Raw genomic sequence first — 26261 nt, 5'->3', positions numbered from 1 at the left:
AACCAGAACAGCAGTAGGAGTGAGGGCAGTGATATCATGTGTGTCCCCCTCTCCTCTGCATGGGCTCCTGCTCTTCCTGGGCTGCAAGTGCTGACCCAGCAGAGGGTGGGGCTTCTGGATGCTAGAGCTGGCCTGGGCAAGCATAGTGCTACACTGGCTGAGCAGAGGAGGCTCAGGCCTTTGGTCACTGCCCTCTCTACTATCTCTGGAGCATGCCCTGGGCATCAGTATTCCTCTCTGGGAGGTTATGTGCTGGTTCCTGCCTGAAGCTTTCTTGGCTATAACTCATCTCAAGATGCCTGTTCTTCCCCAAGGTGAAGTCATCTCCAGCTCTTGGCACTTTCTACCTGGTGTAACAGTCACCTGCAAACAAGCCCGAGCTCCTGAAGGGCAGAGATGTGATGAATCATCTCTGGGTTTCCCCAATACATGTCATCATCAAAGAAAGTCACCAATAAACAGCTGTGTAATAAAATAAATAAATAAATCAACACGAAGTCCTTTGACACACAAACTAGGAGTTCAGTGAAGAATCTGATCCTCTGGTGAAAACATGGCAAACCAATCTCCACTCCTGAGACCTCTGGCCTCCAAGTTTCTCCTGTCTCTGCTCCCAGAACTTTGTTCTTCTTGGGCATTCCCGGTGTGGCCTCATGTCCCTGGCCTGAAGAGGAGGTGCTCCATAGGCCCATGCAGCTGATCACAACTGAGGCATGCTCACTGAAGCCACTCTGGCCCGATGCTTAAGACCCCAGAAGCACAGGGCTCCTCCTGGGCCAAGACACTTTTGGAACTCCTGGAGGGTGGTGTCCCAGCAGTAGGTATGCACTGGGCCCACTGAGGTGTGCAGTTGGTTTTTCTGTCCTTGGCCTCAAATCATGAATGAGAGAGGGGCAGAGACAGGGTGGAGTTGGTTGGCTGAGGAGTGGGAGGCTAAAGTGGGTGAGATGGGTGGATAGGAAGTGATTGTTCCAATCATGCATTGATGTATGCTGATGATGAGAATGGCTGTGATTGGGCAGATGCTGAGCATCGAGAGCACTGGTGATAATGAGAGGAACACTTGTGAGATAAACGGCAACAGTAATGGTAATAAAAGTACAGGTGATAAGGGGCTGGGGATGTAGCCTGGTGGTGCCACACCTGCCTGGCAAGCACAAGGTCTTGAGTTCAATCCCTGGTACCAGAAAAAAAAAATACAAGTGACAGCTGGGCATGGTGTAGCATGGCTATAGTTGCAGCACTCCAGAGGCTGAGGCAGGAAGATTGCTGCAAGTTCAAGGCCACCCTGGGCTACAAAGTGAGTTCAAAGCCAGCCTGAACTACATAGTGAGACTCTGCCTCAAAAACAAACAGAAGAGATAAGAGTGATGGGAAGAAGTTGATGTTCATAAAGGTGATGGGAAAGGTGATCACGATCGTGGTGGTGATAATAACAATGGTGACGTTGATCACCCTGACTATGATGGTGATGGTAGTGGTGATGGTGGTGACGGTGAAGATATGGTGATGAGGGTGAGGAGATGATGGCGAGGGTGGTGGTAGAGATACCATTATCACTAGTGATGGTGATGATGGTAGTGAGGCTGACGACAACAATAATCATGGAGGTGTTACGGGTGATGGCTTGGGGTGAATTGAGAGCATTAGCGTCAGTGGCAGAATTGGTGATAGTGGCACTTGGTTTTGGTAGAAGTAATGAGGGTACTGGCTGGGTGGGTGTTGTGGGTAAAGATAGGGTGGTGGTTGTGACTGTCAGGCTTGGAGTCCCAAATAGATAGAATTTCTTAGCAGAACTGGCTCAGCCACTTGTCCATAAAACCAAGTCACACTTCCCTTCAAACCCCTGTGTTGTGTGGGCTTGCAGTGGAAGTCCTTTGGGTCTCTTGCAGCCCCCCATGGAGGCTGTGACACGGCCCCTCCTTCTCTGTTCAGAAAGATAGCAGTGGCTGAGGGGCCAGTGTGCCCCTTGCTGCTGCCTTGCTTTCATCTTTGGCCTCCTGCATGCCCTGGAGGGAGAGCGTGTTGCGACCCTCTGCAGAGCCAGTGGGCCAAGATTTCAATCCCATCCTGCAAGCCCCACTTGCCCTCAAATTTTACCCTGGGTGATGCAAGGGCAGTGAAGATGCCATTCATGTCTTACCATTCCTAATCTTGTTGAAGAAACCTGTGGTCAGAGGAGGGGAAGTGACCAAGTCACCTAGAGCAGGGTCCCTTCCCAGGACTGAGGCAAGCCCTCATTATGCTGCAGACTTCTCTTGGCTGGAGTGTCACCTACCTGGTTCCCAGGTCTGGTTTTGGCACCCTCAGCCTCCCCTGTCATGGAGAAGGGAGGCAGGAGGTCTGTGAAAGACAGAAAAAGGAAGGTGGGAATAAAAAAGAGAAGAAGGAGCCTGGAGAAAAGCTCACTTAGTCAATTTAGGAAATAGCTTGGGCTGCCAAGCCATTATGCCTAGAGCGTGAGAGTTCACACAGTCTCCAGCAGTGTGGAAATCTGTCCTCTTCTCATTTTATTAATAAAGCAGGGCAGCAATGTCACTTGGCTCTCCCCATAAATGTGTCATTCTGCTGAGTAATTCTTTTTAATTAGAATCAAGAAGGACAAAAAAGTGTCGGCCTTGGGAGGCTTGACAAGTGTGGATTTCAGGAGGCTGAGCTGCTGTCACCCACCCACTGTCCCTGGCATCCTAGGTTCCCTTGCTATCCAGCCCAGAGTCTGAAGTCTCAGACTTAGGCCCCATGGTTCTGGGCACAGGCTGAGCAAAGCAGCCTGGGTGGTGGGCAGATGCTGTTATAGCCCCTGAAGGGGGAAGGTGGGTACAGTGACACCCACACCCGCTTCTGAAGGAGGCCATAGAGCCATCTGCCATCTTCACTGAGTATTTCCCTTGCTCTTCACTCAGGCAGGGCTGACAAGGACCTCATGGCACATGTGTTTTGGAGTGGCAGCATCTGTGGGAGCCCAGGGTGGGTAACATCTCTTGGAGTCAGAGGGTGCCCTGCACATGGGGACCTGAGGAGAGCCTTCAAGGGTCAGAGGCAGGGCCAGGCAAGGGGTGTGGCCCAAGCTCCCTTAAAGTGACCTCTATTACTCCTGGGCCCACCCGTCAGTCTGCCACAACCCCAGGCCTACCTCAGGCTAGGAAACGTTGGATGACCTGGAGCTTTCTCAATAGAAACCCAGCCCAGGACCGTGCAAGCCACCTCCGGGGATAATAACAGCGGAGGCAGTTAACATTTAGCAAGAACTTTGTGTGCTGGGCACTGCTGATTTAATTCTCCCTGCCCTTTGCTGGGTAGGTGCTATTGTCATCCTAGTTATGATTATTGCAAGTGCTGGCAGGTTCTTTATTGTTGTGTCACTATTTCATGTTGAGAGGATTGAAGGTCAGACATTAGAACACAAAAACCGGTATCTGACAAAATGCTTTAAAATTCATCAGAACCCCTTACCTCTCGTACTCACAGCCAGAAAAGCATCTTCCTTAGTGACAAAATGCCCTTTAAACTCATATGTGGAAACAGGGACAAGGAGCCATGTTCCTACAAGGGGGAGCTTGAAAGCCTCTCCAAAACAACCATATCCTCTGCACTCACCCCTGAGTCCAGGAGCTGCTCAGCCCCTGATCCCTGACCCCAAGTAGAAGCTTCTGTAGACCCAAGACAGAGCATCCTCTTCACTACTAGACCAGCCAAGCTACCATCCCGTAAGCATGTCCTCCCAGGAGACCCACCCTATGGACGGAAGGAGGAGAGGGGTCTGTGTGGTCAGAAAACCAAACCCACAGCCCCAGAAGCCAGGGGGCCTAGATGTCCCTTTTCAAGGTTGTCACACAACAGGAAACAAAGGTCTTGATTGAAATCCCCTCTCCTTTCCATCAGCTGTGAAAGCGAATGTCCATCTTTTCCCAGGGACACATAGCCAGTAATGAACTGATACCTGAGCCTCTGACTGTCTCCCTCGAAACCCTTAACCTTTCATTAGTAAAAGATTTTGCCAGGCAGGTAGCACCCTGGACTTGAGGTAGTCAAGTCCACACCATCATTGATGATGAATGTGGTGGTGGTCTTGTGAGTTGTGATGACAATGAAGGTGTGATGATGGTTTGATAGATAGCGGTTGGCGGAGGCAGTGACAATGTTGTTGGTGATGGTAATGATATGAGGGAGGTCATGGGGATGGTGGTGACAGTGGGAAGGACAGAGGCAGGGTGGAGATAATGGTGACAGTGGGGAGGTGGTAGGTGTGATGTGATAGGGAGACCCTTGGGAAGCTGCGTGTATGGCGGTGGTGATGATAATAGGTGATGGGTGTGGTGGTGCTGAAGGCAGAGTAATGGTGGTGGTGGTGGTGGTGGTGGTCACCCTGGTTGTGTTGGTAACTGAGGTGGTGGTGGTGAAGTGGTGATTTTGCTGCTGGTTATGAGGCAGACAGGACCAAGGTGGGGATTTTGAGTGTAGTGGAGATAGCAATGGGGATGATGGAGATGACTGGGATGTGGCAGTAACTGTTGTTTTGTGGATGGAGAAAGTTAAGGCAATGACAGTCATCATGACGGGGATGGCAGTAATGGTGACTATGGATGGACATGATGGCAGCTGGAATGAAGGGGAGGTGATGGTGATGGTGCTACCATCATGGCCTTGGCTGGGCCATGTGCAGAGCTCACTTTGGGATGGCTGTGGAAATGGAAGAGGCAGTATGGGCAAGGTGGTGGCTTTCACGGTTGTAGTGCTGGGGAGTGGATGATGGTGTTAGGAGTCATGGTGGTGCTGGTAACGGTGGCCATGGTGATGATGGTGTAATGCGGGCATGTACTGTGGTGTGATGGTAGTTGTGGTGTTGATGGAGGTGATTGTAGCAGGGGGCTGAGAGAGCTGTTGTGATAGTGGTTATGTTCCCTTGCAAGTGAGACATTCATGGTCCAGGGCAGTGCCGGAGCTGTCTGTAAGAGAGCAGCAGATCCTGGGGAGCCACCTCTTGTGGAGAATGGTGTCTGTGTGGCTCAATCCTGTCCCTGCAGCACCTACATGGGAGGGCTGGGACACTCTCCACCTGCCCTTGGTCCCATGTTCATCTCTCCAGTGGAAACAGACTTTCATGGGTTCCTGAGATAACATTCTACTTTCAAGTAGAAACATGCAGTGTCCCCTTGGTTCAGTGAAGAAGTTCCTTACTGTGAGGTGGTCTCACTATAAATCAAGGGCCCATCTTACACTTCCTCCTCCTGCTGGTGGATGAGGGGCATATGAAAGTGAATAGTCCTAAAACTGGGGTGCAGAGTGGTGCATAAATCACAGCTAATAGAGATATATTGGCCATGGCCCACTCCCTCCTCTGGCCTAGGTGGGATCAATGGAGTCCTAAGGCTGGGGGTGCATAGAGAGAGGAAGGTTCAGGGCCTCAGTGTTCCCCTACTGCACTCTGGAAGGGTGGTAGAGCTTGGGCCGAAAGACTGCTTCACCCACCCTCCCCAAGCATCATACCTGACCTCTGTCTACTAGCCTCCAGGGCTCTACTTCAGGTCAGGGCCAAGGCTGATGTCTGCTCAGACTCTGCTTAGAGGTTCCCTGGATCCCCTGTGACAAGGCATCCCAGTCCAGAGGGAGACAAACTCCTTGCTGCCCCTGCAGATGGCAAACAGTCCCTGGGGTTCTAGAAGAGCTAAGAACCCCAGGTAAGGGCCAGAAGCCATCATAACTCTGCCTGGACCCTGTCCAGGGAGGGTCAGAGCAGCCCCAAGTGGCCTAGGTGGGTGCTTACTGCATCCTGATCTTCCCTAACCACCCACTCTGGCTTCTAGGAAGCTCTCACTGCTCTGGGGAAGGCAAGCACTAGGCAGATTGGTGCTTTTTCTCCATGAGGTTCCTTAACCCTCCATTCTCCCCGGCCTTGCCCAGCACTCAGCCTACCATACTCCTTCAGGACCCTAGGTCCCAACCAGAAGATCTTGGACCAAGAAGGAGACATGCTAGCCCAGGACCTACCACTGCTGAGCCCTGGGCCTCCTGATTTCAATGATCCCTTGTCAGGAGAAGAAGCCACAGCCCCACTGGGTCGTGTGAGTCAGACAATAGAAAGCAAGTAGATGAGAATGCAACCTCAGAGCCAGAAGGTCCAGTTTTGGCTCAAGCTCAGCCTTCTACTTATCATTTCCACACCTCAGTTTCCCCATTTGTGAAGTGGGGTGACAGTGATTCCTCTCCCAGGCTGTTGTGTGGCTCAGTGAGATGTTCAGCACACAGTCGAGCCCCCAATGACTCCTGCTTTACCTCCTTTTTCAGGAATATCAGAGAAAAACAGTTGTATCCCACCAGCCTTGGAATTAGGTAGGGGATTCTAGCAGGCAAGACCAGATCCAGCACAAAATGGGAACCCAAGCCCTTTGTTAAAAAAATCAGAAAGAATTGCACAGTGGATAAGCTGTGGATAATTGCCAGGATAAACCACTCTGAGTCCGAGGTCCTGTGTGACTACTCAGGTCACACGCCTTGAATAGCACTGCAGAAAGAACCTGGGAAACTGAGCTGATGGGCCATGTGTGGTACACAGGGCAGGAAAGGGACACCAGGTTGAGCCTCACAGTGAGCTGATAGTGTCCTAGAGGTCATGTTTATCTAGGTACCCCCGCTGGTCTTGTGGAGATACCAAGCTGAGAGTGAGAAAGAGGAGGTTCTGGCCCTGCTGACACCTTCTGGTGAGGCTGAGATCCTGGCTCATGCCTGTTACCTGGGAGACCTATGGCAGACAGAGAGGTGTCTGTGCCCAGGCTTCTGGAAGAGGTAGGAAGCCAACTTGGGGCACCAAGTGTCTGTAGCTGTGCAGGTCTTGGGAGTCTGCAGCTGGAGGATACCAGGTCAAGACCTGGAGAGAGGATTTGGCCGGAGGTCTCAGCCTAAGTGCGCTGTGGGCTTGGAGGAGCTGGCCCAGTACAGGGAGAAGGCAGCTAAGAAGGGTGGGGTCCACATCCCAGCCCCGGGGAGGTGTGGTGCACAGCCAGATAAAGATGGCCAGGGCTAAAGGCCTCAAGGGGTACAAGAGGGTTCTGGTTTCCTCTGCTGGGGGCTGTAGGGTTCTTCCCATTGCAGTGCTCTCACCAAACCCTGGCCCCTATAAGAGTAGATGTGTCCCTCTAGTGGTGGCACCATCAGGTGGTCAAGGTGAGGAGTGTTCAGAGGCCACACTGTCCCCATCTTGGGATCTCACGGTGTGCCCAGTGCAAAGCACAGATCCCTCAGCCTGGGCAGGGTCCTTGGGAATTTGTAGGGAAAAAGAGCTGCTGGGCTGGGCTGAGCCTGGCCAGCCTGTCCCTCCTGTGGATAAACAGATCCTCCTGGGCCCAGTACCCTGGGGTTCAGTGGATGGGATCCCGAGGTTCAGGGAGCACTGAGATACATCACAGTTGGTCACTCAGCTCCTTCCTAGAGGGCAGGGCCACTCTTGCCTGTTCTCTGGCCTCCCATCCCAGTACTCAGGCTGTTCACTTCCGGTGGGGTTCAGGCCAGGCAGGGGTCCCTTCAGGGCGGTCCCTGGGCAGGCACAGGCTGGTGGTGGTGGCAGCAGCAGTGCAGAGCCTGCCTGCGTGGGGAAGCTCCTAGCAGCGTCACCACATAGCTATTCTCAGCCTTTTTCCTTTTATGGTGCCGGAAGTGAGCAGCAGATGCTAGGATGGCTCTGGGGAGGCATTTAAATGGAAATGCAGAGAACAGCAGGAAAGCACAGCCGCAGGGTTGGGGGTGGCAGGCTGTCCTGGACACCACCCACTCGTGGCACAAGTCCTGAACACCCCGCCCCCCAGGGTGTCTGCCTCAGCCAGCTGGTAGTGAAAACCCCTTCCTGATGAAGGGGCCAGCCACCCTGAGGGTTCCTGTAGCACGATTCAGGATGTGGGTATTCAGAGAGGTGGTGGGGTTGGCACTTGACCTGGTTAGGGGCCCAGTGGGCCAGCGATGGGCGTGGCCACCAGGCTCTGACCCCCACCCAGCTCCAGAAGCTCCTGGTGGCCTTCCTCACACCAGTTCAACTCAGCTGCTGGACTGCGTGGAGACCTCTTCCCTGATCCTGTCAGCCCATTGCTGGGACACTGGCCCTGAAGCAATCCCTACCTGCCCTGTCCCCATGTCCTACTAGGTTGTACTGGCCTTGGACAGCAACAGGCTTAAGGCTAGCACTGTGGCCAAGACGAAGGAGGCCCTGTGTTTGCTCTCTTACTGCTCTCCGCTGTGTTCTAGCTTCTGCCTCCAGTAGGCAAGTCCTGCTGTTCCCTGGCCTTCCACGCTACCCCCTTCACCCAGTCATCCTTCCTCACTTCTGGTCTGCTGGCCCCAGCACACTTGACCAGTAGAGATTCTGAGGGGATAAAGGCAGACTCCATGTGCTCAGAGCAGGACTAGGGCTGGCTGGCAGTAGGTGTGTAAGAGAAAGCCTTAGTAAGTGTGCAAGAAGAAGCTTTGACTAGATCAGAAAGCAAAAAGGTGTTCCATGCATGGGAGTACACACACACAGCCACAGATCTGTGTGGACATCACCAAGATGCCATTCATGCTCAGGGATCCAGTGGAAGTGTGCCCAGGGCAGTCCAAGACACAGAAGCCCAGGAAGCCTTCCTGGCAGTGCAGACACTGGTTCAGGCTGTGTGTGTGTGTGTGTGTGTGTGTGTGTGTGTGTGTGTGTGTTTTACTGGGGAATGAACCCAGAACTTTTGCCCTGAGCTACATCCCCAGCCCTTTTTTTTATTTTTTGAGAAAGGGTCTCACTAAGTTTCCCAGGCTAGGCTCATACTTGCCATTACCCTGCCTCAGCCTCCGGCGTAGAGGGATTGCAGGCATGCATAACCACATTTGTTTAGGCTACTTATGTTTTGACACTGTGCCAGAGTTTTTCCATTGAACAAGGGGTGGTGGGCAGGAGGCTGGGCTGGCATTCTGGGCAGACGGAAGCTCCTTATCATGGGTCCAGCTGGCTCTTCCTTTCCTACCCCACTCGGTCCATACTGAGAAGAGCAGCCCTTGTCCAATCTGACCCCTGCATGATTTGGGCAGGGGCCTGGGGGGCTGGTATGTGCATGAGGCCATGCATTTTGCCTGAAGGAGACACAGGACAAGAGGTCTTCAGGCCTGTTCAGTGGACTCTGGTGCTCAGATCAGGCCCGGGGCGGGCTGTGCTGAAGGCAGCCAAGACAGTCTCCTCACCCAGCTCCATCTGGTGTTTCCGCCTCCCAGCTGTGTCCCAGCATATGCACCCCCATCTGTACCACAGTGCCCACTGGGGTAGTGCAGTCAGCCTCACTGCTCCCCATAAGAGCCCTGAGGAGTTATTTGCCTGCTGGTGTCCTTCAGAGAATTCCAAAGCTGGGACTGAGGCCACCTGCTGGTCCTGACACAGTGCACAGGGGCTGTGGCTCTACTGGCAGCAGGCAAGAGCCTCTGGGGAAAACTGAGGCCAGGGAAGGTGTGGAGGCTGAGAGGACTCACCCAAGGTGGCATGACACAAAATGTCCATGGGAACCTGGAAGTCTTCCTCAGAGTACCTGCTCTAGTCTTCCTTGCTGTGTGGCCTCGGTTTCCCTTCTGAATAATGTGTGAGGATGGAGTGAGGAAGAGATGTCCCTTGTGGGTGGGCTCTCACACCCTGTCCCCTTTTGGAGGCCAGGCAGGCAAAGGTCTGAGCCTCTGAGACCCCAAGGGACTCCTAGGCACAGTGAGTGGCAGGGCTATGTGGGATCTGTGGAAAAATACCGAACTCCCTTAGGGGCTGGACTTGAAGAGCTGAGGCAGGAGGCAGGAAGGAGAAGGGAGGAGGGAGGAGGGTCTGGTGTGTGGGGGCCCGGAAGGTACAGGCTGCCTGTTCCAGGGACCAGGATGCAGCAGCACACAGCCTGCCAGACGGAAGAGGAAGAAAGGGGGGGCAGAGAGAAAATGTTCCTGCAGCTCCGGAGGGGGTGTCTGGAGAGGAAGGAGACTCAGTCACCTGAGGCTCCAGTCCTCTGCCCCAGCTTGCCACTCTCCAGCTCAGTGGCCGGACACTTGTGCCCACCTCTCAGGACCTCTGCCTGGGGATGAGGATGCCTTTGTGAGAAGTTTAAAAAGAACAGCTGTGTCCTGGTTTCTCCACCTTTTTTAGCCTCCCCCTTTCCCCATCCCAATCCTTTGTCTCCTCCTTTGGTCTTTTCCCTCCTCTAGTCCCAGTGCATCCCTGTGCCCTCCGTGGAGAGCCTGGGGGTCTTACTCCTCAGCTCCTGGCTTGTCCCCTCCACCACTCATCCCCACGCTGGCCACATGTGGGCAGTGGAGGTGGCTGGAGGTCACTCCTTACAGGGTGAGTGGGAGGAGTAGTATCCTTTCTTCACCAGCAGCTCACCCATACATCAGCCCCATTTAAACCTCTGAAGGCAAAGGGGGCCAGTGGAGAGAGGAAGCACCGAGAACCCTCTCCTGAAGGGCCCCTGGGGGGGTCACCTACTCACCTCTAGTCCCAGATGTGGCACTGTGAGGAGGGGCTCACAGCAGGAGGAGCTGGGGTGGGGTTCAGTCTTCCTAAACAGCTCCCTCCAGCCCCCATGCCCAGCACCGTCATCCCTTCAGCAGATGGAAAGGCAAGGCAGGTGAGCAAGTGCTTAGCCTTTGCCTAGAGAAGGCTAGAGAAGGGTACATTCCTCAGTTCCTCAGGACCCCTGCCAAGCACCTTGGAAAAGCCCCACTTGTGCCAAGGAGGTAACAGCCATATCTAGAAGGGCTGGGATTAGGCTGTGGCCCCTTAGGCTAGAATAGCAAAGGACACCAGGGATAAAGATGTGGACAGAAGCTGCCCATTAGGAGCCCTTGGCAAGGAGCTACAGTGGCCTCCCTGGGGGGCTCCAGCTCAGCCTGATCCTTGTCCCCCATCCCCACTGTGGAGGGTGTGGTGATGGAATGAGGCCAGGTGACCTGGGGTGACCCTGCAGAACAGCAGGACTGGGGAGCCTGAACCATGGGGGAGACCCTACAGTTGAGCCAGAGCAGGGGCAGAAAATTTGTATGCCTCAAGGTGGTGGGCACAGGGCAGATAAGAGCAAGAGGGGGCAGATCACCACTTTATCCCTCCTACTTCCCCAGATTCTTGCTCAAGGAAGGTAAGGTGGGGGTCCCCAAAGCCCAGTCCAGTAGGGGCAACAGAAGTCCTAGAGAATGTGGTGAATGATCAGTGGCCTCGTGTTTGTAGGCACATGTGTGTATGAGTACAAGCAGATGTGTTCCATATGTGTGCATATGCATACGCGTGTGCATATTCATTTGAGTGTGCATGGGTGTTCAGGTGGGAAGTGAGCTCTGCCCTGAAGCAGCTGCACTCACCCTCAGCTGCTCAGTGCCTACTGCAGGTAGGGGTGGGGGGGCATTAGTAGGCCAGACTCCCTGTCTCTGGCAGCAGCCACCCCTGTGAAAATCCTGGCAGCCAACCAGGCTATGTCCAGGCCCTTGGAGCCAGGCAGGGATGGCTGAAGCCACCATAAAGGGGCCAGGGAGGGGATTAGGGAGCATGTACTTTGAGGAGCAGGGTGGAGATGCAGGAGACCCTGTGTCCTTCTGGGGACCCAGCTGTCCATAGCATCCTGGTTCATAGAGGCAGGTGTGAGTCTGTCAGGATGCACATGTCACCAAACAGTTTCAGGCATTGGGGAGAGAATCAGGACAGGGAGACTGGAGAGGCCTGAGACTGGTGGGTCAGGGATCTCAGACTGTGCACTGTGGAGGGAGACCCCCAGACTGAAATGGGTGTTGCTGCAACCCTGGATCAGAATCTGGGGGCAGGAAGCCTGGAGCCCTGGAGCAGAGGCCAGAACATGGAGCCATGTGCATCAGGGCTGCTAGATCTGCAGTGCTGTGCAGATCCCTGTGGTCGCCCTGGCCTGCCCCCTTCCCTGCAGGACTGCTTGCTCTGGTCCTCCAGAGTCCTGCTTTGTGTCCTCCAGGCCTCAAAAAACAGACTGCTTAGCTCTGGGAGCATTGGTCCTCTACACAGACCCAGCCCCAGCCCCTCCCCGGCTGACCAGCACTCAGCCCCAGCCCCTTTTGACAGGAAACAGTCTTGTGGAAGCTGGAGGAGCAAAGTCCCCTCTTATAAGAGGCTCCCCCTCCCGGGCAGCAGGGAGCCATCCCAACTTCCTTTCCAGAAGCAGAAAAATGGAGCCTCAGGCTCCAATGCGGTGGGGGTGGGGGTGTTTCCTTAAGGGCTTCTGGGGTGATAATTGGGCAGCGATTAAGTGTTCCCAGAGCAGCAGCTCTGTTGCCTGTCACCTGTCACCATAACTCTATGTTCACAGCTTCTATAGACCCTGTGGGGAGGGGGGTGGGGACTTTGTGGGTCCTGCCCCCACTCTGTACAAAGCACACTCCCGAAGCTGTGGTCTGGATAGGCAATGGGAGGAGGTGGTGATGGGCATGGCATCCTGGGGATACGGGTCCCCACACCAAGAGTCTGGTTTTAGCTGAGTTCTCGGCTGCTCTCTGGACTACCTTGGAAACTCCTTTCTCTGTCCACCCCTGCACAGGGCTGCTGCCAGCCTTCCAGACCCAATATGGCATTGTGGCACTCCAGGTCACAGTCACCAAGCTTTGCATTCCTGGCCTTTCACTCCAGGAAGCTGCCATTGGGGTCTTCTGGTGGTGGGGCTGGGAGACTGCCCTGGCCTATCAGGTCACAAACCCGTGAAACATGGAAGCTGGCCCCTGGCCTTGCACACATGGACACACAGGTATAGCCAGTGTCAAACTGCCTGGTCAGCCCAACCCGAGCTGCTGGCTCTTGGCCCTGCAGTAGCTGTGTGTGGATGCCTCTGGGCTCAGACGCCCCTGCAGCCTCCAGCTCCCGGGATTCCTCCAAGGGAAGGGAAGGTGCCAGTTGGTTCTCATTCCTGCAGTTTCTCTGCCTAGCTCCCCCTCCCAGTGGTGTGCCCCTCCAGCCTCCTTCTTTGTTCGCCCACTCACCTTTAATTAGAAATACCAGGAGAGCCATTTTGGGGGAGTTTTTTTCCCCCAGAAAGACATTCCCCTCAGGGGAGGAAGCCCAGGAGAACAGGGAAGGGGGCAAAAAAAGGAGGGAGGGGCTGATGTGGGGATTCCATTGGGAAGGAGAACAAGACAGGTGGGTTGGGGCTCTGGGGATGTGTGTATGCAGGGCTCTGGGTAGGGGGATGAGTATATGTGAGTCCCTGAGTGGGGGGTGTGAGTGTATGCACTGTTCTGAGTGGGGGGTTGAGTGTGGGCAGGGGTCTGAGTGAGGGCTGAGTGTACACAGGGCTCTGGGTAGGGGGATGAGTGTATTCGAGTCCCTGAGTAGGGGGTGTGAGTGTATGCACTGGTCCGAGTGGGGGGTTGAGTGTGGGCAGGGGGCTGAGTGAGGGCTGAGTGTACACAGGGCTCTGGGTAGGGGGATGAGTATATGCGAGTCCCTGAGTGGGGGGTGTGAGCGTATGCATGACTCTGGGTGGGGGCTAAGTGTACAAAGGGCTCTGGGTAGGGGGATGAGTGTATTCGAGTCCCTGAGTGGGGGCTGTGAGTGTATGCACTGTTCTGAGTGGGGGGTTGAGTGTGGGCAGGGGTCTGAGTGAGGGCTGAGTGTACACAGGGCTCTGGGTAGGGGGATGAGTATATGCGAGTCCCTGAGTGGGGGCTGTGAGTGTATGCATGACTCTGGGTGGGGGCTAAGTGTACAAAGGGCTCTGGGTAGGGGGATGAGTATATGCGAGTCCCTGAGTGGGGGCTGTGAGTGTATGCATGACTCTGGGTGAGGGCTAAGTGTACAAAGGGCTCTGGGTAGGGGGATGAGCGTATTCGAGTCCCTGAGTGGGGGGTGTGAGTGTGGGCTGGGGTACGAGTGGGAGGATGAGTATATGGTAGGCTCTGTGAGAAGTATGACTGTGTATGTAGGGCTCTCTGAGGGGAGTGAGGGCGGGGGGAGCTATGAGTGTGCAGTGTGGCCGTGTTTGAGAGAATGACAGGGAGCAGCAGCAGAAGATATGGTGCCCTGGCTGTCACTGCGCATCTGTGGGCCTCTGCTGGGGTAGTGGTCACCTGTTCCCAGGTACTATCAGAAAACAAGAGGCTCAGAACCATCCATCCAATCCCGCACTGGAGTAACCCTGGAAGGGTGTCCCATCTCATCTCTGTTCCTCCCCTACTGCACAGGAGTTGCTAGGGAAGCTGAAGGGGCCTCCCTCCCCAGGGAATCTCAGCTTCCGGAGCCCCATTCCTTATATGGCATCTTGTTTTCCTCTGCCTCTCCTGGCTGCCAGAGCTGCCTTCTGCACCTCCCTCCTCTCCCTCCTCCCTCCTCCCAGCTCCTCCCTCTCTCTTCCTTCCCTCCTCCCTCCCTGACCCTGACAGAAGTCTTGGAGCCTCTGGCCAGGTTCTGGCTGTGACCAGTCTTGGAGCCTCTGGCCAGGCTCTGGCTGTGACCAGAGGGCTCAAGCCCAGCACCTGTCACCCTTCCCTAGGCTAAATGACCGTGCACGTCCTCTAACTCCCCTAGCCCACCCCTCAGCCAAGTATCATCTTCCAAATACTCTGGGGCCTAAATGAAGTCCTGGGCCTCACCAAAGGCCTGGCTATGGGGCACTGTAGAGTCCGGTCCAGTCACATCCAGTCCCTGTGTCAACAACCGCACCCACACCAGCGCCTAGGCAGAGCCTCAGATGGTGTTCATCTCTCACACAGAGCGAGGACAGGCCAGGCTCTGGCCTCAGGCCCTGCGGCAGGGGTGGGAGGAGACAGAGGGTGGGTGCAGACTCACTGGACCCCCATCTGAAGGCGGAGAGGCCTGGAGGGGAGGGTTTACTAGGGCTCCTCACCAGTGGTCCATCCTGTAGAGCCAGGCTGGGCAGGGGCAGGGCAGAAAAGGACCCAGAAGAGCAATGTCCAGCCGGCACCCTCCTTTAGGAAAGAGATCATGAGATCCTGGGAGGAGGGCACCAGTTAGCCACTTGCCTTTGCCCGCCCTCGCTGCACAGACGTGGCAAAGTCCTCCAGGCTGAACAAGCCAGCCTGGTGGGAGGTGCGCGGCAGCATTAGTCACCCCGAGTGTGCAGGGGGTGGGTCCTCGCTTGCTCTGTGCCGGCCTGGAGGCGCGAGTGGGCGCCGGAGGCGGGGCTTACGGCGGGCGGGGCGCTGGCTGCCAATGGGAGCTGGCGCCCGGAGAGAAGCCGCCCACGGCCGCGGGCTGCATAAAGCGCCGGTGGCGGCGGTGGCTCAGCGCAGAGCTCGGTAGCGTCCCCAGCACCTGCCAGCTTCCCGCTGATCAGACCGCAGCACCTGCCGCTCTGCAGCCGCCCGGCCGCTGCGCCTGTCCGAGCGTCGCCGCCAGTCCCCGCCAGTTAGGAATCCTACCGCCAGTTTGCAGATGGAGCTGGACCACATGACGAGCGGCGGCCTCCACGCCTATCCCGGGCCGCGGGGTGCGCCAGCTGCCAAGCCTAATGTGATCCTGCAGATCGGTAAGTGCCGGGCGGAGATGCTGGAGCACGTGCGGAGGACCCACCGGCACCTACTGACCGAGGTGTCCAAGCAGGTAGAGCGCGAGCTGAAGGGGCTGCACAGGTCGGTGGGTAAGCTGGAGAACAACCTGGACGGTTATGTGCCCACGGGGGACTCGCAGCGCTGGAAGAAGTCCATCAAGGCCTGCCTTTGCCGCTGCCAGGAGACCATTGCCAACCTGGAACGCTGGGTCAAGCGCGAGATGCATGTGTGGCGAGAAGTCTTCTACCGGCTAGAAAGGTGGGCCGACCGCCTCGAGTCCATGGGAGGCAAGTACCCGGTGGGCAGTGAGCCAGCCCGCCACACCGTCTCTGTGGGTGTCGGAGGTCCTGAGAGCTACTGCCATGAGGCAGATGGCTACGACTACACTGTCAGCCCCTATGCCATCACCCCTCCGCCTGCAGCTGGCGAGCTGCCGGGACAGGAACCAGCTGAGGCCCAGCAGTACCAACCATGGGTGCCGGGAGAGGATGGGCAGCCAAGCCCTGGAGTGGACACACAGATCTTCGAGGACCCACGGGAGTTCCTGAGCCACCTGGAGGAGTACCTGCGGCAGGTGGGCGGCTCTGAGGAGTACTGGCTGTCACAGATCCAGAACCACATGAATGGGCCAGCCAAGAAGTGGTGGGAGTTCAAGCAGGGCTCAGTGAAGAACTGGGTGGAGTTCAAGAAGGAGTTTCTGCAGTACAGTGAGGGCACTCTATCCCGGGAGGCCATCCAGCGTGAACTGGACCTGCCGCAGAAGCAGGGCGAGCCACTGGACCAGTTCCTGTGGCGCAAGCGGGACCTGTACCAGACATTGTATGTGGACGCTGAGGAGGAGGAGATCATCCAGTACGTGGTGGGCACCTTGCAGCCCAAGCTGAAGCGCTTTCTGCGACATCCACTACCCAAGACTTTGGAACAGCTCATCCAGAGGGGCATGGAGGTGCAGGATGACCTGGAGCAGGTGGCCGAGCCAGCAGGGCCCCCACTGCCTACCGAAGATGAGGCTGAGGCCCTTACACCTGCCCTTACCAGTGAGTCTGTGGCCAGTGACCGGACTCAGCCTGAGTAGAGGGCACCCCAGAGCCCCCAACCTGCCTGCCACATCCAGTATGTGGCCTTTGCCAACCAGGACTTGAGCTTTGGCTGACTGGCACAGGGGCATCCCTTGTCTAGTCAGGCCATCCCTTGGCCTCCTGGCCCTGCTCGTATAGACATATGCCATCCAGCTGTGTGCAACATCCCAAACAGCAAAAGATCCCCTTCCCTGCAGGGCTCCTGCCTGTCACCCTCCCCTCTTGTCTGTCTTCCTGGCCCTGGCCCTGCTTGGGCTGGCAAGTGGCTCCACCCTCCCCACTCTCAGGCCATCACAGACCATCCTCAGCTTCCTCATTCTGCGGGCAATGCCTGGGCCCTCTAGACACTCAGAAAACCAAGCGTCTGAAGACAGGGGCCAGTGGGCTCCAAGCTCCTGGGGCACCCCATGGCAGAAGCTAAGGCAGAACCAGTGCCAAAAGAACCTCAATTTCCGAAGACACCATGCCTGGCAGACACTACTGAGCCAGCTGACATCCTCCTTGCCTCCTAGAACAGTTGGTCAGCCTTGGACAGCATGGCTTTCCTCCCCAGGGAAAGCCAAAACCACAAATGCAACAGCAGCCTCAGCAGACCTGACATCCTGGTGCCTCCTGGCCCCCAGGTGAGTCCCTGCCCCCAGGGCATCTTAGAACTGGGAAGGTCCATGTTGCAGGTTCATTTTCCAAGTAAAACTACTAAGGCTTAGAGGTTTTCCCAGCAAGTTAGCTGCAAGGAAGGGATGTGGGTGCAGAGTCCCCAAGGAACAAGGAGAGGGCTGGGTAGGAGGCAGCACTGGGGGAGCCTGCAGAGCCGGCTCACAGGGACCCTGTTCTTTTTCATCCCAGCACAGTGATTCATGCCAACCTGGAGAAAGATCAGAACTCAGTTTGGTGACTCACCTATGATAGGCGGAGGGTCCCAAGAGGGGCTGAATCGTCAAATCTGGCTGAGGCAGCAGCCAGATCCTTTGGAGCCAGGAGAATGACAACAGGTAAGGGAACCCCATCCCTTTTGCCCAAGAGTGTCCCTCCTCCATCCTAACCAGACACAAGCTCCTTCCCAGGCCCCAGTTCCTGGGCATTCCCGAGCCTTCTGGGCAATCTGAAAGGCTCTGCCTGGATCCTAGAACTCCATCCCATCTGTCATCTACCCCTGTCCTTCCCATGGGCCCACATGATATGCAGGCACTGTTGCTAACAGCCCGGCCTTTTCTTCTTTTCTTCAGGTCTCAAGGCTGTCTCCAGAATTTTGCTGTTGCACCTCGCACTGTCCTCTTCCCTCTCTCAAATCAGTCTGCATGGAAGTCCCAGGAAGACTGAGAGAGGGCAGCTACAGAGATGAAGCAGCCTGGCAGAAGGCAGCATCCCAGCTCTACCCAAGAGCCGGTGATGAAGATAGGCCAGCATGAGGGCTAGGGCCTGCCGTTATGCCTGCCCCGTTGGCCACCAGCTGCCTACCTCCAGAGCCACTGCAGCTGGAGCGGGGGTCTGTTACCCTGGCACCCCCTGCTCGCTGCATGGCCATTGCCTGCTGCCAGAGCCTTTCAGGAGCTCTGAGGCCAGGCCCCCAGCTGCTACTCCTGCCCAATGGCTACAAACCCAGCCCCAGGCAAGCCCCAGGATTCTGCTGCTAGGCAGTCCCAGACTCGCTGTCCTACTCTGCTGTTGCCTAGGATGGACCCCTGCCACTGTCCCAGCACCAGCACCCTGGCACTGGGAGTCCCTGGTGTCTACAGCCTGAGCAGGTCCTAGTTGGAGGTTCCTCTTTCTGCCTTGCCCACTTCATTCCAGATTCTGGGGACCAGTTCAGCCAATCCCCCACCCTGCTCCCCTGCCAACCCCCCCAGATTTTATTTTTTGCACATAAGCCATAACTTTTACTCATTGGCTGGCACCAGCCACACAGAGGCTCTGAGGCCTGGGAAGGCCTTGGGTACCTCAAGAGGGCGTGACTGCCGCCTTACCAGACCAGGCCATGAGTTTCCAGCCAGGACGTGTACCCTTGCCACTTTACCTCGAAGACAGGCTTTTTAAATAAGATTTTGTTAATAAAACATTGAAACATCTCAGAGTGTTTGTGTTGTTTCTCCAAGGGTATGAGCAGGTGGGAGCAGATGTGGGGAGGCCCCCTGACCTGAGGTGACTTTGAAGCCTCCATGGGTACAGAAAGAGAGCTCAGTCAGGGTCCTAGATCCTGGAAAGTTCCAAGGGCTCTGCAGCCAGGGACCAGCTCTGACCCCCACACCCAAGCCTGGCTTCCAGCCTGAGGCAGTGGGGCAGGATAGGAGCTGGTTTCTGCTGAGCTGAGGACTATCTCTCAGTGAGTCTGGCTGGAGTTCTGGCAGGCAGCAGGGCCTGTGAAGGGTCTCCACTGCCCACACAGCCTACTCAGACCCTAGAGTCCCGGTGATGTGATCAGTGTAGGAAGGGGACCCTGGCCAGCCCTGGCTGCAGGTTGCTGCAGTTGGTCTCCCTAGCCCTCATTTTCCTGCAAAGGGCAGACTATCAGTGGTACTACCCGTACCCGGGCCAAGAACTTGACAAAGAGGGAAATTTGCTGCCTGTGGGAAATCAGCCTCCCTGGAGGCTGATTCTGGAGAGGGTGCCAGTTTCCCAAGGGGAGGGAGAGGTGACCTGGAATTGGTTCCAACCCCTACACTCATCAGTATTTGATGGAAAGTAGTACTCAGAGGAGACAGGCAGTAAGAAGCCAGAGTCTCCCCAGGCCAGCACGAAATCTGCCACACAGCTGAAAGTCTGGGCAGGGGCTGAAGCTAGCATCCACAGATGGAACTTGTTCTCCATGAGAGAAGCCTCGGGGTTGCCCTACAACTCAGTAGGCTGAGTTGGGCTATCCACATGGTAAAGGATAGTTGTCCTTAAACCTTAAGTAGGCTTTTCTCACTCCCACAGGCATGCTCAGCACAGTCTCTGGACTGGGGTTTGAATGACTGGACACCTGCTGGCTGGCTGGACCATCCCATCTTCCAAGGTCATGTGCAGGTTCCTGTCAGCTACCCCTGGCTTCTCAGGTGGGATTGCTATGCTTGGCGGGGCCAGGGTGGTACCAGCCAAGCCCAGTGAGAGCAGAGGGCACCTCCTGGACTTCTGGCCAAAGTGCAGCTCTCACCACACCTGCCAAGGAGAGAATAGAGCCTGCAGGCTACAGAAAGCAGGTCTGGGAGACAGGACACAGATGGAGGAGCCAAGAGGGCCACCTGTCACCAGGAAATATCACACTTGTCCCAGGCCAGAATAAGCACTAGATAAAAGGCTCCCTCCTCCTCATTCTCTCCCTTTTTCTTTTAAATAGTGAAACTGCTGCACAGGGGCAGGAGAAAAGTCATGAACTATAGGCAACACTGCTTGCACATACAGCAACCCAAGGAAAACTGAGGGTTGTCCGAAAGTCACCACACCTTATGACTAGCAGGCTGTACAAGCCCAGTGATTGGTACAGTTCCATACCTGTTCCCAAGAAAATGGGCAGAGGGACATGTGGGGGCTGGGGAACCTACCCCACACCTCCAAATCCCATCACCACCCTGACCATCTTTCCAGCTAGGTATCACACTCAGTCTCATCTCCTCTCTGCAGAATGGAGAAACTGAGGCACAGAAAGAAGTGATGCTTTCTCAGGGCTTTGGAACAGGACTGGACCTGAAGCAAGAGTTCCTGGGGAATGCTGAGGGCTCATCTTGCAGACCCTGCATGGCAGGCTCTTGCTTAACCCAAGCACTGCCTCAGGGAGCCAGTGCCACAGGGATGAGAGCCACATGGGTGCTCAAGATGTCGTTAGCTGCTACCTCCAAGGATCAGCCAGGAGATTTCCTGTCCTGCAAAGTCAGGCTGAGTGCAGGTATCACCACTGGGGGCTGAGAAATCACAGCAATTGGGAAATGGGGAGTAGGCCCTCATAGTGCAGGTCCTAACCTTAGGGCATCCTCTAAGAAAAGGAGCATTAAATCTCTGCCACCTAGTTCATAGAACCTGTTTAAGTAAATGCAAAGGAGCTGAAGTTATCCCATGTGTATTATCAGACCATAGTGCAATTAAGCTGGGGATCAATAGCATAAGAAAATGTAAGAACTTCAAAAACATATGGAAATTGAATAACATTCTTCTGAACAACCACTGGGTCACAGCAGAAATTAAAAGAAGAAATTAGACAGTTTTTACGATGTAATGATAATACCAGTACAACCTTCAGGAATCTATGGGATACAATGAAAGCAGTTTTACGTGGGAAATTTATAGCAGTGAATGCCCACACTAGGAAAACAGAGCGAGCTCAAATAAATAGCCTAATGCTGAGTCTTAAGCTCCTAGAAAAAGAAGAGCAAGACAAACCCAAAGCTCATACAAGGGAGGAAATGATAAAGATCAGAGCAGAAAACAATGCAATGGAGACTAAGAGAATAATTCAAAAAAATCAATGAATCAAAGAGTTGGTTTTTCAAAGGAATAAATAAAATCGATAAACCCTTGGCCAATCTTATCAAAAAAAGGAATTAAAAGGCTCCAATACATGCAATTAGGAATGGAAATGGTGAAGTCACAACAGATCCAGCAGAAATCCAGAGGATCTTCAGTACCTACTTTGAGAAACTGTACTCTAATAAAATGGAGAACACAGAAGAAATAGACAGATTTTTAGATATATATGAATTACCAAAGTTGAACAAAGAAGATATAAAACTTCTAAACTCCCCAATTACAATCAGTGAAATTGAAAATGTAAATAAAAATTTACCAACTAAGAAAAGCCCAGGTCCTGATGGCTTCACTGCTGAATTCTACAAGACATTTAGAGAAGAACTACTGCCACTACTCTTTAAACTTTTCATGAAACTGAAAGGGCAGCAATACTTCCAAATTCATTTCCAGAAGTAAGTGTTACTTTGATTCTAAAACCAGGGAAAGACCCAACCAAAAAAGAGAACTACAGGCCAATCTCCCTAATGAACATAGATGCAAAAATCCTCACTAAGATACTGGCAAACAGAATACAGAGGGTTATCAAGAAGATCATACACCCTGACCAAGTCAGATTTATTCCAAGGATGCAAGGATGATTCAACATATATAAATCAATAAATGTAATACATTATATTAACAGGGTCAACTACAAAAACCATATGATCATCTCAATAGATGCAGAAAAAGCATTTGACAAAATTCAACACCCTTTCATGATAAAAATTCTGCAGAAAATTGTAATAGATGGTCTTTATCTCAACTTGATAAAGGCTATCTACAAACCAATAACCAACACCATACTAAATGGTCAGGAACTGGAAACCTTCATGCTAAAATCAGGAATAAGACAAGGATGCTCACTATCTCCATTCCTGTTCAATATAGTTTTGGAAACATTAGCCACAACAACTAGACATGAGAAAGAAATAAAAGCAATAAATATAAGAAAGTAAGAAGTTATACTGTCATTATTTGCTATGATACTCTACATAGAAGACCCAAAAAACTCTGCCAAAAGACTTCTAGACTTAATTGACAGATTCAGTAAAGTAGCTGGATATAAGGTCAACACCCAAAAATCAATAGCCTTGTTATACACAAATAACAGATGCATTGAGAGTGAAATTAGGGAAACAATCCCTTTCACAATAGCATCCCCAAATTGAAATACCTAGGAATAAATCTAACAAAGGAAACAAAAGACCTCTACATTGAAAACTACAACACTCTGAAAAAAGGAGATCGAAAAGGAAATAAGAACATGGAATGACATCCTTGTTCCTGGGTAGGAAGAACCAATATAGTGAAAATGGCCATATTTCCAAAACTGCTATACAGAGTCAATGCAATCCCTATTGAAATCCCAACAGTATATTTCACAGAACTAAAGAAAACAATACAAAAATTCATTTGGAATCAGAAGGGACCTAGAACAGCAAAGCCATTATAGGCAACAGAGACATGGCAGGGGTATCACAATCCCCAACTTGGAAGTATACTTCAAAGCCACTGTGACAAAAACAGCATGATACTGGCAAAGAAACTATGCAAGGATCAGCAGAACAGATTAGAAGATGCAGAAACAACTCCTCACATACTTAGCTATTTCATCTTTGACAAAGGAGCCAACCATCCTCAGTGGAGGAAAGATAGCCTCTTTAATAAATGGTGTTGGAAAAATTGGATTTCAACTTGTCAAAGATTAAAAATAGACCCTTATTTTTCACCATGTACTAAACTAAAATCCAAGTGGATTAAAGATATAAATAGTAAAACAGAAATAATAAACATGCTGGAAGATAAGTTAGGTAGAACTCTTGAAGATATTGGCATAGGAAAAGACTTTATGAACAAATCCTCAGTAGCACGCGAACTAGCACAAAGAATCAACAATTGGGATCTCATCTTTTAAAAAAGCTTCTGCACTGCCAGAGAAATCACAAGCAGAGCTAAGAGACAACCCACAATGTGGGAAAAAATTTTTGCCAGCTGTTCCTCAGACAAAGGTCTACTATCTAACATATATAAAGAACTCAAAAAAATCAGACCCCCCCTGAAATATAAAGAACCAATTCAAAAATGGGCATCTGAAATAAACAGACATTTCTCAGACAAAGAAGTAAAAGCAGCAAATAAACATATGAAAAAATGTTCAACTTCACTAGTCATTTGAGAGATGCAGATGAAAACAACACTGAGATTCCACCTCAACCCAGAAAGAATGGCTGCTATCAGAAACCAATCAACAACAAAGGCTGGCAGGATTGTGGGGAGAAAGGAATCCTTCTTCATTGTTGGTGGGAGTGTAGACTGATGCAAACATTGGGGAAATCAATATGGAGATACCTCAAAGAAGTAGGATTAGAGGTCCCATTTGACCCAGCCTCCTGTGATGCCTCTCTTTCCCTCTTCTTTCTCTCTCCCTCTTGCCTGCTGTGTTGCTTCCCCTACTGTCCATTCATTCCCCAACTCCATCCACCACCCCAGGACACTCAGGAACACTCCTGGATTTGTCCCTGATTTGTCTGGTTCCTGGAGTCAGAGCCCCACTCCTGGTTTAAAAATATCTTTAAAACTAAAATTCGGGCAGAAGAGTCTTGGCCCAGGCCTCTGGGCCACTTCCTCAGCTTCTTGACAAAGCCCAATTCCAGGACAGCTCATCCATGCCCACCCAAGAGGCCCAGATCCTTTTCTTGGGGCTGTGCCCCTCCCCTCCCCTCCCCAGTCCTCTGTCTTCCCCCCCCCACATCCTGCTCAGCACTCTGTCCCTCTAGAATCCCTTAAAGCAGAGCTTGTTGGGTGGATAGGCAGGACCCCTGCCCCTGCCTGGTGCTCATCAGCTTCCTCCCTGCTCACTTCTGTCCCCTGTGTTCCTCCAGAAGTCCTCTTCCTTGGATAGGCCCCCGGGGCACAGCAGCCAGTCCTGATTCCCTTCCACATTCATATCAGACCCCAGCCCTGTCCTGAGTGCACCAAGCCTTGGCTGGGGTCAATGAGAACCCCTCAGGCCACTCTCAAGGAGGCAAGTCTCACTTGGGTACTGTCCCCCAAAGACAGCAGTTCTGAGGACGGGGGGCTCCTCCTTCTGAGAGTATCTCAAAGGGGACTGGAAGCCCTGGCCAGGATGGCTCAGCTTTTTCGTCAGCTGGGAGAGGTCAGGCAGCCTCCACACTGTTCCCAACACACAGCCCTTGTCTGCCTCCCTGCCACTCTTGATGCTCTTTGAGGACCATAAGGCCACCTTTTTGAAGAGAATGTGCCAAACTCCTACTCACCTTCAACAGCTTCTGCCCAGAGGCCACCCTGCCCTTCACTCTGTACCATGGGCATCCTTGACCCTCCCTGCTCCGCAATGGCACTTTCCCAGTGTTGCCTGAGGATAGAGAGCCTGGGTCAGCCCTGTGCAACCCTCCCTGGCCAGCACACTCCCAGAATGAAGCCTCTGTGCTCCCCCACTCCCACCCTCAGGGCCAGATCCTGCTGCTGCCTGTCTGGCGTTGTCCCTGCCAGGAGACAGGGCTATGGAGAAAACTATTTTTAGCCTGTGCTATCCCCCGTAATTATCTTGTCTCTGCTTTGCCCTGGCACCTGGTACAGTCCCACGGAAAATGTCAGTCCATCTCTCCATGTTCAGGGCTATTGGGAATGTATGAGGTCAGTGTCTCAAGGAAGGTGGGGGGTGGTGATTGCAGTCAAGAGCCTTCTTTATTCACACCTCACCTTTCTGGGGATACTCTGCCCCTCCTGGAGATTGGCTGCACCCCCAAAAGGCCAGGACAGCTTCAAAGGAGGTTTGGATGCCGCTCAGCATAATAGGGATGGGAGAGGGGCTGGGGGTTTCAGGATGCAGGTCTCCTTGTGCCTCCACAGCCCTCACAATAAGGCCTGGCCTGAATAAGCAGACACTCTGGTCCTGGGAAGAAGCAGGAGACTTGTGGTTTACCCAGACCCGTTAGTCCCTCGGTTCTGACCTTGGTAAGATGGTGCCCTGTGAATTCTGGCTGCTCCTTGAAGCTGTGAGGCAACATGACTGGGACTCTTTCTTCCAGTCCCTGCAGGTAGGCCTCTCACTAGTATGGCCTCCTTGCTCCTCCCAGAGCAGACGGGGCAGGAAGTAGGCATGTGTGGTAAGGGTTGACCTGGATTGGGCTTGCTTCTCAGCCTGAGGTCACTTGGCTGCAGTGACTGGCAGAGCGGGAACTAGAGCCCACCCTAGACCACACATCAGGCTTGTGAGGCTGCTGCTGCCATAGACTCCCCTGTTTCCAAGCTTCAAGCCACTCAAGTGGTGGCAGGAATGGCCCTTCCTCAGGGATGCAACCCACTTGGGCTCTGGCATCCTCCCAGCAGCTTTTCTCTGTCACATCTTCTGGCTGGCTGATGTCCTCATGGCTCAATCCTCCACTGCAGAATGGCGCAGCACAAGCTGCCTTCCACAGGAGGCCCCTGTGTTGCCTGTCCAAAGGAGTCTTCCATGTCACAGATGGGGTCTGGTCCCTGCCCTGGACACTGCAGACCAGGAGATTGTCCAGGTCACTGACCCTGCCTTTTCCCAGCCACCCCTTGGGGGATGCACTCACCTCTGTGCCCATTCCTGTGTCAAGTGCCTCTGCACTCCTCCATCTGGCCAGGCCCTTTCACCCCCATGTCACCACTGTGATGGGCAGAGTGGTCCCAAATGTCTCCACTCCAATTTAGGTTACCTGGCCCAGCACAGAGGACAGAGTGCTTGCCAGTGACGTCAAGATGAGATGGCCTGTAAAGAATTGGAAATTAGATTCATTCATAGGAAAATGGATACATATTGAGGATATACTCCTAAGTGAAATAAATAAGTCACACATGTGTAAATACCAAATAGTTTCTCTGGTGTGAAAAACTATAATTGTACATAAGATCCTAGGGAGATAATTGAGAATGTGAAATAGGAAGAAAAGGGCTAAAGGTGTGGGGAAAGTGGGAAGGGTAGGGGAAAGATAATAAGGGAAAAGAAAAAATCATGAGAAAATTAAAAAATGGAAATAAAGTGTTTGTAAATGGGGAGGAGAGGAGGGGGTGAAGGGAGGGCAGGGACAAGGGGAAAAAATGAGAACCAAGACCTGTCATGTAAAGGTACAAGATCCCAATAATGAATAACTGTACTGTATACCTAAAATGTACCAATAAACTCAATTGAAGAAAAAAAAAAAAGATGAGATGGCCTGGTGTCATCAC

At 53.2% G+C, this 26261-nt stretch overlaps 1 protein-coding gene across 1 annotated transcript; it reads left to right on the top strand.

Moving 5' to 3' along the window:
• Positions 1–15225: 15225 nt before the first annotated feature.
• On the top strand, positions 15226–18634 carry Arc (activity regulated cytoskeleton associated protein). Its single transcript, XM_010639218.1, has 3 exons — positions 15226–17191; positions 17415–17560; positions 17795–18634. Exon 1 carries the CDS (start codon positions 15374–15376, stop codon positions 16562–16564), a length of 1191 nt encoding a protein of 396 aa, XP_010637520.1. The 5' UTR covers positions 15226–15373; the 3' UTR covers positions 16565–17191; positions 17415–17560; positions 17795–18634.
• The last annotated feature ends 7627 nt before the right edge of the window (positions 18635–26261 follow it).

This window comes from Fukomys damarensis, unplaced genomic scaffold (genome assembly GCF_012274545.1).
Source record: "Fukomys damarensis isolate Sample0158 unplaced genomic scaffold, DMR_v1.0_HiC HiC_scaffold_5, whole genome shotgun sequence".
Lineage (NCBI taxonomy): Eukaryota > Metazoa > Chordata > Mammalia > Rodentia > Bathyergidae > Fukomys > Fukomys damarensis.
This window is presented reverse-complemented; position numbering and strand designations above follow the sequence as displayed.

Excerpts from the sequence above, each read along its gene's own strand:
- Arc (XM_010639218.1), top strand. The coding sequence starts at position 15,374 with ATGGAGCTGGACCACATGACGAGCGGCGGCCTCCACGCCTATCCCGGG.